Source organism: Sapajus apella, unplaced genomic scaffold, assembly GCF_009761245.1.
Source record: "Sapajus apella isolate SASKATOON/1434 unplaced genomic scaffold, GSC_monkey_1.0 scaffold50, whole genome shotgun sequence".
Taxonomy (NCBI): domain Eukaryota; kingdom Metazoa; phylum Chordata; class Mammalia; order Primates; family Cebidae; genus Sapajus; species Sapajus apella.
Genome location: NW_022436990.1, coordinates 11,582,572 through 11,597,361, shown reverse-complemented (window position 1 = coordinate 11,597,361; position 14,790 = coordinate 11,582,572). Strand labels below are relative to the sequence as shown.

General features: G+C 39.6%; 1 protein-coding gene across 1 annotated transcript in view; it reads right to left on the bottom strand.

Moving 5' to 3' along the window:
• Positions 1-14,790, bottom strand: part of HEATR5A (HEAT repeat containing 5A) — a 126,464-nt gene that overhangs the window by 69,505 nt on the left and 42,169 nt on the right. The window contains exons 12-14 of the mRNA XM_032242668.1: positions 10,059-10,211; positions 7,498-7,597; positions 1,481-1,590 (exon numbers count right to left, since the gene is read on the bottom strand). Coding sequence (XP_032098559.1) covers positions 1,481-1,590; positions 7,498-7,597; positions 10,059-10,211 — 363 coding nt within the window. The remainder of the gene's footprint in view (positions 1-1,480; positions 1,591-7,497; positions 7,598-10,058; positions 10,212-14,790) is intronic.

Genomic DNA, 14,790 nt, shown 5'->3' with positions numbered 1-14,790 from the left:
GGTGGCATACACCTGTAGTCCCAGCTACTTGGGAGGCTGAGGTGGGAGGATCACTTGAGCCTGGGAGGTCAAGACTGCAGTGAGCCATGATCACTGCATGGATGACAGAGTGAGGCCCCATATATAAAAAAAAAACAGACTTACATCATAACTTATCAGAAGATACACCGTAGATTTTAAGTAGTGATTCTTGTATTCCTAAATGTTTGATGAAGAGTTGAGCAGTAGTCCTTTTGGCTGGGCACAGTCGCTCATGCCTGCCATCCCAGAACTTAGGGAAGCCAAGGAGGGCAGATCACCTGAAGTCAGGAGTTCACACCTGTAATCCCAGCACTGTGGGAAGCTGAGGAGGGTGGATCATGTGAGGTCAAAAGTTCAAGACCAGCCTGGTCAACATGGTGAAACCCCATCTCTATTAAAAACACAAATTAGCCAGGCGTGGTAGTGCGTATCTGCAGTCCCAGCTACTTGGGAAGCTGAGGCAGGAGAATCGACTGAATCTGGGAGGCAGAGGTTGCAGTGAGCCAAGATCACGCCACTGTGCTCAAGGCCTGGGCAACAGACAAGACTGTCTTTAAAAAAAAAGTTTATTTTAGTCTGAAAATAAATTTAAAGATACTACTGTAAAATTCTGAAGAAAACAGCTTTTGTCACAACCTAACAGTTATCTGAGCTGTGGAACACAGAAATTATCTCTCAGCTTTATACTAGATATCTAACAAGTAATTTTTTTATTGATAGATGGCACAGAATAAGATAGACGTATCAGACTGTTAAGTCTCTAAACAGGTTACTTAGAAAAGGCAGCAGCACAGCATGAGGCAAACTTATGTTTTAATCTTGACTCTACTCTTTACCAGATATGTGTTCTTGAGTTAAGAAAAATGTAACTACTTCACTATATCATCCTAGGATAAACAAGATATGATAGATACAATTTCTAGTATACTGCCTGATGCTTTTTTAAAAAAACGTATTTTAGGCTGGGCGCAATAGCTCACACCTGCAATTCCAGCACTTTGGGAGGCCAAAGTGGGAGAATTGCTTGAGCCCAGGAGTTCGAGACCAGCTTGGGCAACATGGCAAAACCCCATCTCTTCCAAATATACAAAAAATTAGCTGGGCATGGTAGTGTGCCTATAGTATCAGCTACCCAGGAGGCTGAGGTAGGAAGGTCACTTGAGCCCAAGGTCAAGGATGAAGTGAGCCATGATTGCTTACCACTGCACACCCGCCTGGGTGAGAGAGTGAAACCCTGTCTCAAAAAAAATTAAAACAAAAACCAAAACAAAACCCCGAATGTATTTATTTACCATAAAATGGTGAACACCTGGATTAGAACTGAATTCCCTAAATCTTCTAGAAACAAGGCACTAAATAACTGCCATTATAATTCATTTAAGTACTTAATGAGTAACAATAACTTTCCGGGAACTATACTAGCCACAAACAACAAAACCTTTTGGTCTAAGGCACATACCTTCATAGGTCTCAGGAGGCAATAAAACCAACAGTTCATAAAGTCTTTGTCTATAAACCACTGATGGTGTTTTCAAAGGACTTCCATACGTTTTTAGTATTGAAGAAAGCCTTAAAATAAAAGAAAAAGTATATTTTAAGTGGTTAAGTTATATAACAATATACAAAAACTGACAGCTTAACATCTTAACATATAAGTTATATATCTTATTAACGAACATTAGTGCTGCTTGATTTTTCTTTTTTGAAACAGGGTCCAGCTCTGTAGCCCAGAATGGGGTACAGTGGCATGATCCTGGCTCACTACAACCTCTGTCTTCTGGGTTCAAACCAGTCTCCCACCTTGGATTCCTGAGTAGCTTGGAACTGCAGGCTTGGACCACCATGCTTGGCTAATTTTTTTTGTATTTTTGGTAGAGACGGGTTTTGCCATGTTGTCCAGGCTGGTCTCAAACTCCTGGGCTCAAGCAATCCTTACACCTCAGTCTCCCAAAGTGCTAGGATTACAGGCCCGAGCCATCACACCTGGCCACAAATTATCTTAGGATCTTTCTTCACTCTCTCCTTTCATTTTCACGTACTCTTCTTTATCATCTGTTCACCTTTCTTATTGGTGCTAAGACGTCACTTTACCAACGCTCATTCATTCAACAAACATTTGCTAAGACTACTACTCTTAACAAGGTACGTAATCAACTAGAGCATGGGTTTCATCCTTAACAATACAGAAATTCAATGAAATTACTTTTATTATGTCACTGGAATAAATTTGCTTAACTGTTACAGCATGAGGTTCCCAGGTTCTCTAATAAATTCTGGCGATGTTGAGTCATTTTTTGGTGTGGTTGAGACGGGGTCTCGCTCTGTCGCCCAGGTTGGAGTGTACTGGTGTGATCTCAGCTCACTGTAGCCTCAACCTCCTGGGCTCAAGTGATCCTCCCACCTCAGTCTCCCAAGTAGCTGGGACCACAAGTGTGGGAGACCATGTCTGCCTAATTTTTGTATTTTTTGTAGAGATAGGGTTTTGCCATGTTGCCCAGGCTGGTCTGAAACTCCTGGGCTCAAGTAATCCGCCCACCTCGGCCTCCTGAAGTGTTGGGATTACAGGCGTGAGCCACCATGCCTAGCCAACTGTAATTTCTAGAAACTAGTGCTTTGCTATTTTTAGTGTCTAGAAGAAAGGAGAGTTATCTATTGACTTATCATTGCATTATTTTTAACTGTTGGTTCCATTTAGTATCTTTCAGCTTGGTAAATACTATTCAGCAAACATAATTATAACACCTGGGTAAGGCCAGAAGTGATGGAGGCTCACACTTGTAATTCCAACATTTTGGGAGACTGAAGCCAGATGATCACTTAAGCACAGGAGTTTGAGGATACAGTGACTCAAACGCCATCCTGTGCCGCTGCACTCCATGACTGCACCACTGCACTCCATCCTGGGCAACACACTGAAACAGTGTCTCTAAACAAAAACAAAAACCTTTATTTTAGTAGAATTTTTTAGTTACCAAAGTTAAGAATAAATCCATGGCATTTTTTTTATTTCTCTAAGGCCAAATTAGAAATAAATAGCTAACATATAAAAAATATTTCAATCATATTCATGAGATGTTAAGAAATTATATTTCTAAAGATCCTGCAACATTCACTTATTTTAAATATAATAAAATTTAGTTCAGAGAATTCTGTATTTTTTTTTAAAAAAGATGAATAAAACAAAAGAATTTAGAAAAGCATTTTTATTGGTTTCTGCTTTCATTAGGAGGGCAGATTATAGTCCCAGCAGGGCCTTTCTGCTCCTTACTTAGGTAAGTATAATAAGTCTTTTATCAGGATAAAGATAATTTGCATTGTTAGACTTATAGAAAGAGACTTTCTATTGGGGTAGGGCCAACCAGCCCCTTTATCAATACCAACACTAGTATTAGTAACAACACAAGGATCTGAGACTAGAGTTGCACCCATGATGGGGTGTAAAACCCATTCATTTTAAGAAACTTTCACCAAATCAAACTAGGAATAGGAGGCTACTCTCTTAATCTGATAAGAGTATCTACTAAAAAAGCTGGAGGGAACATCATTCTTATCAGTAAAACATGAAAAGCATTCCCTTTAACCATTTCTAATTTAGTTTTAAATGGCAGTTATCTAATATAGTTAGCACAGAAGGAACAGAGAAACAATATTGTAAAAGGAAAAATCCAGATGAATCTACAAATTAATGTTTAACATGAGAAAATTCAGCAAGGTGGTTGGATAAAAATACATTGTTATACAGCAGCAATAAACAGATTACACACACTATACACCTACTTCAAAAAAATTCAACTTTGTAAAACACCTCAATAATAGTAAACAGGTATCATGTTCACAGGTGTTGTAAAACTATGCATTATCTTCAAATTTATCCAGAGATTCAATGCAATCTCAAGTAAAATTTCTTTTATTTATTTATTTTTTTGAGATGGAGTCTCACTCTGTCACCCAGGCTGGAGTGCAGTGGCATGATGTTGGCTCACTGCAGCCTCTTCCTCCTAAGTTCAAGTGATTCTCCTGCCTTGGCTTCCCAAGTAGCTGGGATTACAGGTGTGTGCCACAACACTCAGCTAATTTTTGTATATATATTTTGTTTTAGTACAGATGGGGTCTCACCATGTTGGCCAGGTTGGTCTTGAACTCCTGACCTCAAATGACCTGCCTGCCTCAGCCTCCCAAAGTGCTGGGATTACAGCCTGAGCCACCTCGTCTGGCTCCAAATAAAATTTCAATAGAAGATCAAAAGTGCATGCAGGGCCAAAATATGTCTAAAGAGGAATAAGGTCAAAAGGCTCAATCTAACATATAAAATGTATTATAAAGATAACATGTTGGCATATAAACAAACACATCAATAGAGAGCACAAACATAGATCTTGTATAAATGAGAATACGTGACAGGAATGAATGGCAATCATTGAAGGAAGTATGGATTTTTTTTAGAAAAGTATGGGACAATTGCTATCCACATTTAAAAAGAAAACGAAATAGAATCCTGCTATGGTCTGAATATGTCCTCCAAAATTCATGTACTAGAAACTTAATCCCCAATGCAGTACTGCTGGGAGGTAGGGCCTTTAGGTAGATGTTCAGGTCACGAAGGCAAAGCACTCACAAATGGATTAATGTCATAAAAGGGCTTCACCGAGGGAGTTTAACCCTTTTTTGCCCTTCCATCCCTTTGCCATGTGAAGAAGACAGAGTTCCTCCCCTCTAGAGAATGCAGCAATAAGGTGACACCTTGGAGGTAAACAGCAGGTTCTAACCAGACACAAAATCTGCTGGTATCTTGATCTTGGACTCCTGCCTCCAGAACTGTTATAAATAACTGTTTTTTAATGAATTATCCAGGTATTTTGTGATAGCAACATAGCAGCACAAATGGACTATGATCCCTAGCTCACTCCAAATAGAAAAATCAGTTTCAGATTACTTAAAGACAAACCGTCAAACATTTCATAGAGAAATATAAGAAAATAAAACTTTGCAGTAAGGCTTTTTTGTTTTTTTAACTGGAGTCTTGCTCTGTCATCCAGGCTGGAGAGCAGTGGCGCAATCATGACTACAGCCTTGAATTACGGTGCTCAAGCAATCATTCCTGCCTCAGCCTCCTGAGTAGCTAGGACTACTAGTAAACATCACTATGTCTGGCTTTTGTTTTGTTTTGGTCGAGATGAGACCCTCCTATGTTGCTCAGGCTGGTCTCGAACTTCTGGCCTCAAGCAATCCTCCCACCTTGGCCTCCCAAAGCACCAGGATTACAGACATGAACCCCCTGCCCAAGCCAGCAAGAATTTTTAAACAAAAAAAGCTGAGCGCGGTGGCTCATGCCTATAATCCCAGCACTTTGGGAGGCTGAAGCGGGCAAATCACTTGAGGCCGGAAGTTCAAAACCAGTGTGGCCAACATGGCAAAATCCTGTCTCTACTAGAAATACAAAAATTAGCCAGGCATGGTGGTGAATGCCTGTAATCTGTTACTCGTGAGACCAAGGCTGGAGAATCATTTATACCCAGGAGGCAGAGGGTGCAGTGAGTGGAGGTCACACCAATGCACTCCAGCACAGGCAACAGAGCAAGACTCTGTCTCAAAAAACAAACAAAAAAACAACCTGGCTGGGCACAGTGGCTGACAGATATTGGGAGGCCAAGGCGGGTATATCACCTGAGGTCAGGAATTTGAGACCAGCCTGGTCAACACGGTGAAACCTCATCTCTACTAAAAATACAAAAATTAACTGGGAATGGTGGTGCATGCCTGTAATACCAGCTACTCAGGAGGAGAAGGCAGGAGAATCACTTGAACTCGAGAGGCGGAGGTGGCAGTCAGCCAAGATCATGTCACTGCACTCTAGCCTGGGCAACAGGGTAAGACTCTAAAAACAAATAACACAAAAAACAAAAGCAAAAAGCTCTTATAAATAAGCAACAAAAAGACAAGAAAAATAGGTTAACAGTATGAATGAACACACATTTCATAGGAAGAGGAGGGGGAATACTGAGAAAAAAACAAATATATAAAATTATACTTAAACTTTCAGGAAACCGATATACAATTAAAACCATGAGATACCATTTTATATCTATTGGATGGGGGTAGAATTGATATCTGAGTAAGTGTGGGTGAAAAAGTGGATCAAAGGGTACTTACACTATTGTTAGAAATACAGAACACTGAAAAATAATTTGGCATTATTTTTTGAAGATGAACATAGAAATACATTTTAGCATAGCAATTTCACTACTAGGTATATACCCTAGAGGCCTAAACACTTGAGTAAGAATGGTCATAGCATTACCTTTAAAAGCAGAAAACTGAAACAACCCAGAAGCCAATGGACAAGAGAATCAATGTTGTTGTATATGCACACAATTAAATATTATACAGCAACCAAAATAAATGAACTTAAACATAGGTAAAACTTAGAAACATAATGTTGAATAACAAGAGCAAGTACCAGAAACAGGACAATAATTTTTGCCTGATCAAAACCAAGCAAACCTAAACAACATACTATTTTAAGAAACAAAAATATGTGATACGCTTTTTTAAAATGCAAGGAAATGACAACTATAAAACTCAGATTAGTGGTTGCTTCTAAAGGAAGGCAGAAAGAATGGTGCTGAAGGGGGGCACATAGATATCATCAATAGTATCATTAACGCTCTAGTCCAGTGGTAGTCAAATTATGACGCACTGCCTGTTTTTGTAAAAAAAAGTTTTACTGGAGCACAGCCACATTCGTCATTCATTCATTTACCATAATATTATCTATGACTGCTTTTGAGCAACAATGAGAGTTGAATGGTTGCAACATAGACTTCATAGCTTGTAAATACTAAAATATTTACTGTCTGCTCCTTTGGAAGAAACATTCACAAACCTCTGCTCAGGCTGTGTTGGATTAACAAGTGCACATTTTATTACTATACTTTATGAGCCACATCTTAAATGTATTTTTCTGTATATATAAAGTTTAATCATTAGATGCTTTTTGAAAAGAACTTTCTGCATGTTTTATTAATTTGGAAATTACAAGTGATGATATTATATATTGGCTTTTCCCTATGTTTTAATCATATATGTATAACTCAAAGTTATGAAAAATATAAACAAAACACTGAAACTGTTAACAAGTATCTGGTTCTCACGAACACAAAATACACTAACAAACCAATAAAATGCATACCTGAAAAGGTTAAGTGGATTAATATTTAATTTCTTGTTAAATCTGCCTGTATGGAAGGTACATTATTCCCCCAAAATTTTCCTTCCCTTTTAATATGTATTTTTCTTTCAAGATCCTAGCCTAAAAAAAAAAAACAAATCATATAACTAACTGATTACCTTCCTCTACAAAATCATTCACCAACTATAGAAATTTGCCTTATTAATGTACTTAAGGAATATTACAGAATCAGAGGGTAACTAATTCCTCTTAGAAAATTTTATCAAATCTAAATAGTTGATCCTTACTGAGTTAGCAAATCCACAGCACAAGGAAGTGGTGGAAGAAGACGCTGAGTTACTTCCTCAGTAAGGAGATCACCACAGTGGGAAACAAAGCTCTTGATAGCTGAAAAAGAAAACAGACTTTTACTTGGGCATACTGTAATCAACCATGAAAGGCACATTTTGATTATGGTACAACATTAGCATTGTTATTAGAGTAACAAAGCAATTTGATAAAATAAAAAAAATCTTGAAACTCTAGTATAAAAAGGAATATAGTGCCTTCTACTACTAAGTCATACTTAAAAAAATTGTTTAAACTCCCTAGGATTACTAAGACTGAGCAATAACTGTATTCAGAAAATGATGCTCTCCTTGGGTTTTACTCAGCCCTCAAGCTCAGAAGGAAAAAAAAAAAAAAAAAAAAAACAGGGTAGACTCTCAAGTTTGCCAGCTCTATAACTAGTTCCAAGGAATCACACTGACTTTCAATGTTAGGTTTTTACAAATGTTATCTGAAACAAATAATGTGTGCCACTACACCCAGCTAATTTTGTATTTTTATAAGAGAGGGGGGTTTCACCATGTTGGCCGGGCTTACTCTCAAACTCCTAGCCTGAAGTGACTCATCTGTCTGCCTCAGCCTCCCAAAGTGCTAGGATTACAGGAGTGAGCCACTGCACCCATCCTGAAATAAATAACCTTCTATAATAAATTACTTTCTATGTAGAATAAGATGAGTAGTTTAAAATCAGACTGGGCCAGGCACGGTTACTCATGCCTGTAATCCCAGCATTTTGGGAGGCTGAGGCAGGCGGATCACCTGAGGTCAAGTGTTGGATATCAGCCTGACCAACATGGAGAACCCTGTCTCTACTAAAAATACAAAATTTAGCCATGTGTAGTGGCGCATGCCTATAATCCTGGCTACTCGGGAGGCTGAGGCAGGAGAATTGCTTAAACGTGTAAGGTGCAGGTTGCAGTGAGCGGAGATCGTGTGATTGCACTACAGCTTGGCAATCTAAAAAAAAGTCAGATTGATCAATTCTTCTTTTCCCCCTCCCCCTTTGAGACAGAATCTCAGGTTGGAATGCAGTGGTGCAATCACAACTCACCACAGCCTCCCAGACTCAGGTGATTCTCCCACCCCAGACTACAGCCATGTACCACCATGCCAGGTTAATTTTTGTATTTTCGTAGAGAGAGGATTTCACCATGTTGTCCAGGCTGGTCTTGAACTCCTGAACTCCTGAGGCCACCCACCTTGGCCTCCAAAAATGATGGGATTAGTCATGAGCCACTGAGCCTGGCCAAGATCAGTTTCAAAAGTGGTTTTTCATTAAGAGTAAAAATGCCATGAATAAACAAAATCAAAATCAAAATCAATGCTTCCATGTCTATCCAAGGATCTCACCCTTCATGGTGAGACAATACTTTTAACAGTCTATATAGTGTAGAAGGTACAACTTTCATATACAGGTGACCCTTGAACAACACAAATGTGAACTTTGCAGGTCCTTTTATGCGTGGCTTTTTTTCAGTAGACACCATACTAAGTGTGCTTACCTCTCCAGCCTCCCCTTCCACCTGCTCCACCTCTTCTCAATCTGCCCCCGCTAAGACAAGAAGATGAACCCTCCTCTGCCTTCTCAACATAAAAACAATGAGGATGAAGACCTTTATGATGATCTATTTCCATGTAATGAACAGTAAATATATTTTCTCTTCCTTAAGATTTTCCTAATAACGTTTTTTTCCCTCTACCTTAATATAATATATACAACATATAAAATATGTGGGCCAGGTGTGTTGACTCATGCTTGTAATCCCAACACTCTGGGAGGCTGAGGTGGGAGGACTGCTTGAGGTGAGGGGTTTGGATCAGACTGGGCAACACAGTGAGACTCTATCTCTACAGAAAATTTAAAAATGAGCTGGCCATGGTGGCATGCACCTATAGTCTCAGCTACTTGGGAGGCTGAGGTGAGAGGATCACTTGAGCCCAGCAGGCCAAGGCTGAAATGAGCTATGTTCACCCCAGTGTACTCTAGCCTGGGTGACAGTGAGACCCTGTCTCAAAAAGACCAAAAAAAAGTGGTAACTGACTATGTTATCAGCAAGGCTTCTGGTCAACAGCAGGATATCAGATATGCTTTGGGTGAGTTAAAAGTTGGACACAGATTTTTGACTTTGAGGGAGATTGGTATCCCTAACCTCCATGCTGTTCAAGGGTCAACTGTATAGACTAAATGGAAACCATGCTTAATCAATGGTAATTAAACCAAATCTTAGTATTTCTGAAAAGAGGAATGAATGCTTACCTAAGACAAAACAATGTTGATAGTTTTTAACTGGATTGCACCTAATAAACCATGTATCTTAAGAACTCTCAAATCTGGTTTATTATATCATATACCAGTTATCATTACCAACTAATCAATTATAAATTTTTTGTTCAGTTATAAAAAAATCATTAGAGGCATATCCCCCCACCCATGGTAAATAAAACATACAAGTACATGTTAAGGACCACAGGTGGGCACAAAACCAACAGAAAGGGAGAGAAAAGACTAAATCCAACCTACCACACAGCGCACCAGCTCGTCCTTCCAGGGTTACCTGCCATGTAAATGAATCTCCTCGGCTCTTTTCTGTTTCTAGATCTTTAGGAGATGCTGGAAAGACACACTTCCACAACAGCAGAACTCGAGCAAGGTGATGGCTAACAACTGCAGGACCTGTAATTTATTCAACTTGTCACTTGTAAGAGAACCTAAGGTTGTCACTCTTTAAAATTATATAATTAAGCAGGAACTTCTCCCTAAACATTTTAATTCATTATTGCAATATTTTGTCCCCTTTCTCATCTTCGGGTTCCAAATTAATCTATTACTAAATGAATTACTATCTGAAGGTGTTGGAGCACAGAGAGGAAAAACAACAAACTAATGGTACAGCCTGGGCTCTAGTGTCAGCTCTTCCACTACTGCTATGTCCCCTTTGAGATTCAGTTTCATCTGCAAATAAAATGAAGCTAAAACCCCCTGTAATGCTTGTCTTTAAGGGCTTGTCAGGTCCAAATGATAGAGTGTACTTCAAAGTACTCTGAAAAGCTATAATGGACCACATAATGCAAAGTACAACTGCTATAGTAACAAACAACATTGCATCCCTTTTGAGACAGGGTCTTGCTCTGTCCCCCAGGTTGGAGTTAAGAAGTGCAGTTGTATGATCACAGCTCATTGGTGATCCTTCTATTTCAGTCTCCTGAATAGTTGGGACTACAGGTATGTGCCATCATGCCCAGCTAATTTTTGTATTTTTCGTTTAGAGATGAGATCTTGCCATATTGCCCAGGCAGGTCTGAGCTCCTGGGCTTAAGCAATCCACCCACTTCAGCCTCACAAAGTGCTGGAATTACAGATGTGAGCCACTGCACCTGGCCCATTGTACTCCTGATCTTCAGAATAATGCTAACTTCTAACAGCAACTTGTTCAAGGTCAAAAATCAGATATGAAATATCAGAACAGAATACTTTTTGTGAAAAAAAGACTTCAGAGCAACACTTATGAATTGAAGGAATCATGACACAAACCCGGTAATACAAAACAATGTTCAATGATAACATTATCAATTTTTAAAAAACTAAGATATACAAGATATATAAAAACCAAAACCCATAGCTTTTCTCCCCAAGTAACTTTTCTTTAAATTTCTGGGGTTACCTTAAACTTCTCCAAATAGCACTCTCTACTTCTTACTCTCACATTCCACTGACTATATGTCTTTCTTCCATTCCAAATCCATAGCTCAGAACCTTTGGAGGGAGACTGCCTAGGTTAATATCCTGGCTCCATCCACTTATTAGTTGAATAAACCTGGATGAGTTGCTTAACCTTTTTGTGCCTCAATTTCCTCATCCATAAATGGGAGAATAACAGTATTTGATTCAAAGGACAGTTTCTGAGGCATATTGAGTTTATACACAGAATAGCACTTAGAGCTGAGCATGGTGGCTCATGGCTGTAATCCCAGCACTTTGAGAGGCTGAGGCTGCAGGATTGCTTGAAGCCAGGTGTTTGAGACCAGCCAGGTCAATAAACCAAAATCCCATCTCTACAAAAAAGTAAAAAGTTAGCTGGGTGTGGCAGCACATGCCTGTTTGGGAGGCTGAGGCAGGAGGATCATTTGAGCCCAAGATATCAAAGCTGTAGCAAGCTACAGTCTGATTGTGCTACTGTACTCTAGCCTGGGCAACAGACAGAGCAAGATCCTTTCTTTAAATGAATAAATAAATATTATAATGTATATAGCAAACACAACATACACACACACTTTATGAACCATCCAAAGAGAGACAAGATATGAAGGAATCGGTAGATAAATCCAAGTTTTTTTATATGGCATCATATAAACTGGGAAGCGTATCAAAAAAGGCTTAAGTGTGTAGTTCATATTCAAGGAATGAACGTGGTTTACTTGTGTTTACATTAGTTCAGAGCAAAATAGTAAAGAAAATTGTAAATCGTAAAGGGAATGATAAAAACAGAGAAGATGTGTTTGAAATGCAAAGCAAAAATTAACAGAGCACTAAGATTGCTATCTAAAAATCATTCCCAGCTGGGCACTGTGGCCCATGCCTGTAATCCAAGCACTTTGGAAGGCCATGGCAGGAGCATCACTTGAGCCCTGGAGTTCAAGATCAGCTGGGGAAACAGCAAGATTCCATGTCTACAAAAAAAATTTAAAAATTAGCTGGATAGGCCGGGCGCAGTGGCTCACGCCTATAATCCCAGCACTTTGGGAGGCCAAGGCGGGTAGATCACTAGGTCAAGAGATCAAGACCATCCTGGTCAACATGGTGAAACACTGTCTCTACTAAAAATAAAAAAATTAGCTGGGCATGGTGGCGCACGCCTGTAGTCCCAGCTACTCAGGAGGCTGAGGCAGGAGAATTGCTTGAACCCAGGAGGCGGAGGTTGCCGTTAGCCGAGATCGCGTCCAGCCTGGGTAACAAGAGCAAAACTCTGTCTCAAAAAAAAATGAGCTGGATGTTGTGGTACAAATCTATAGTCATGGCTATTTAGGAATCTGAGGCAGAAGGACTGCTTGAGCCTGTCATTCAAGGCTGCAGTGAGCTATGATACTGTCACTGTACCCCAGTATGGGTAATATGCTGAGACCTTCTTTCTTTAAAAAAAAAAAAAAAAAAAATCCTTTTCCCACAAAAGGAATCAAGGTTCTTTGGAGAAATGGCTAATGGCAAGCCTAGGGCAGGAAATGTACAATATAAAACCTGGGACATCTTACACGCAAACACATTCTCAAAGAATATTAGGTTCATGTTAAAAGAGCAAATGAACCAACTTGAAGCAACTCCCAATGACCAAAGATAAGACAATTTGAGGATTGAAAGGAATAATTACAGCAAATGATTAAAACATATAAATATATAAAATTCCATGAGTTCATAATGATACCTAAAAACAAAAACCTCACTGGTTCCCCTTGAAAGGTGCTAACGATACTAAACCCATTCTAAAAATTAATAATAGCCCGGGTGCAGTGACTCATTCCTATAGTCCCAGCACTTTGGGAGGTCAAAGCAGGCGGATCACTTGAGTCCAGGTGTTCAAGACCAACCTGGGCAACATGGCAAAACCCCCATCTCTACAAAAAATTAGCCAGGTGTGGTGGTGCATATGGTCTCAGCTATTCGAGAGGCTGAGGCAGGTGGATCATCTGAGCCTGGGCAAGTTGAGGCTGCAGTGAGTCATGATCATACCATTGCACTCCAGCCTGGGTGACAAAGTGAGACCCTGTCTCAATAAATAAATAAATAAATAAATAAGAATAAAAACAGATAATAAAGGGAAAGAATAGTTAAGAAAAATGAATAAAACCCAAGAAAATGCAGTAATTAAATAAAACCTTAATTAAAACTTTTAATACATCTTTGTATGACGACTATGAAGTAAAATATGATGTACAGGAGAAAGGACCTCTTGTTGTCTTCCTCCAACACAAATTACCTTGTTTTAAATCTCGTTTGTCAAAATAGCGCTCATTAAGTGGTTTATTTCCTCCTTAATTCACCAAGAACATCAATACGGCAGGCATGAACACCCAGCAATAAGCAAATAAAAGCTTAACTACATTATTCCCAGAAAACTGTGAAATGATTCTGCTTTGGGCTAACAAATACTTTCTGTAAAGGGGGAGACAGTAAACATTTGAGCCTCTGAGAGCCATGTACTTCCTGTTGCAATTACTCAACTCTGCCACTGTAGCACCTAAAGGTCACACAGACAATCCAACAACAAGTAAATGTGGTTGTATGCAATAAAACCATAAATGCTGAAATGTGACTTTCACATGATTCTCATGTATCACAAAATATCTTTTTTCCCCAACCATCAATAAATATAAAAACTGTTCTTAGCTCACAGGCTGACTAGCAATTTTGGTGGCAAGCCAAATTTGGCTCCTTGAGGCTAAACCTGATCTAGTCCAATAAATCTCTTTAATCATCTTAAGAACACTACTTAAAGCAGTTCTTCATTTATGATTGTTTATTCTAATTTAAGCTCCTTTAGGTCAAATTCATAGGTGTCAAAATGATTTACTGGCCAAATCCAGCCAATTGCTCTATTTCATTATTTTTATTTTTAGATATGGAGTCTCGCTCTGTCACCCAGGCTGGAGTGCAGTGGTGTGATCTCAGCACACTGCAACCTCCGCCTTCTGGGTTCAAGCAATTCTCCTGCCCCAGCCTCCCATGTAGTTGGGACTACAGGCACGTGCCACCACACCCAGCTAATTTTTGTATTTTTTTAGTACGGGCGAGGTTTCACCGTGTTGGCCAGCCCAGTCTTGAACTCCTGACCTCAGATGATCTGCATACCTAGGCCTCCCAAAGTGTGGGGATTATAGGCGTGAGCCACTGCACCTGGACTGAGGGGGAGTCTTGCTATGTTGCCCAAACTGGAGTGCAGTGGCGCAATCTCAGTTTACTGCAACCTCCACCTCCTGGCTTCATGCAATTCTCCTCCCTCAGCCTCCAAAGTAGCTAGAGCTACAGGGGTGCACCACCACGCTCAGCTAATTTTTGTATTTCAGTAGAGACAGGATTTCACCTTGTTGGCCAGGCTGATCTTGAACTCCTGACTTCAAGTGATCCACTCACCTCAGCCTCCCAAAGTGCTGGGATTACTAGCATGAGCCACTGTGCCTGGCCTCAGCCAGTTGTTTTATATCTGAGTTATAACTTGTATGACAGTAGAGACTTAAAATATAGCTGTGACAAAGCAATAAAA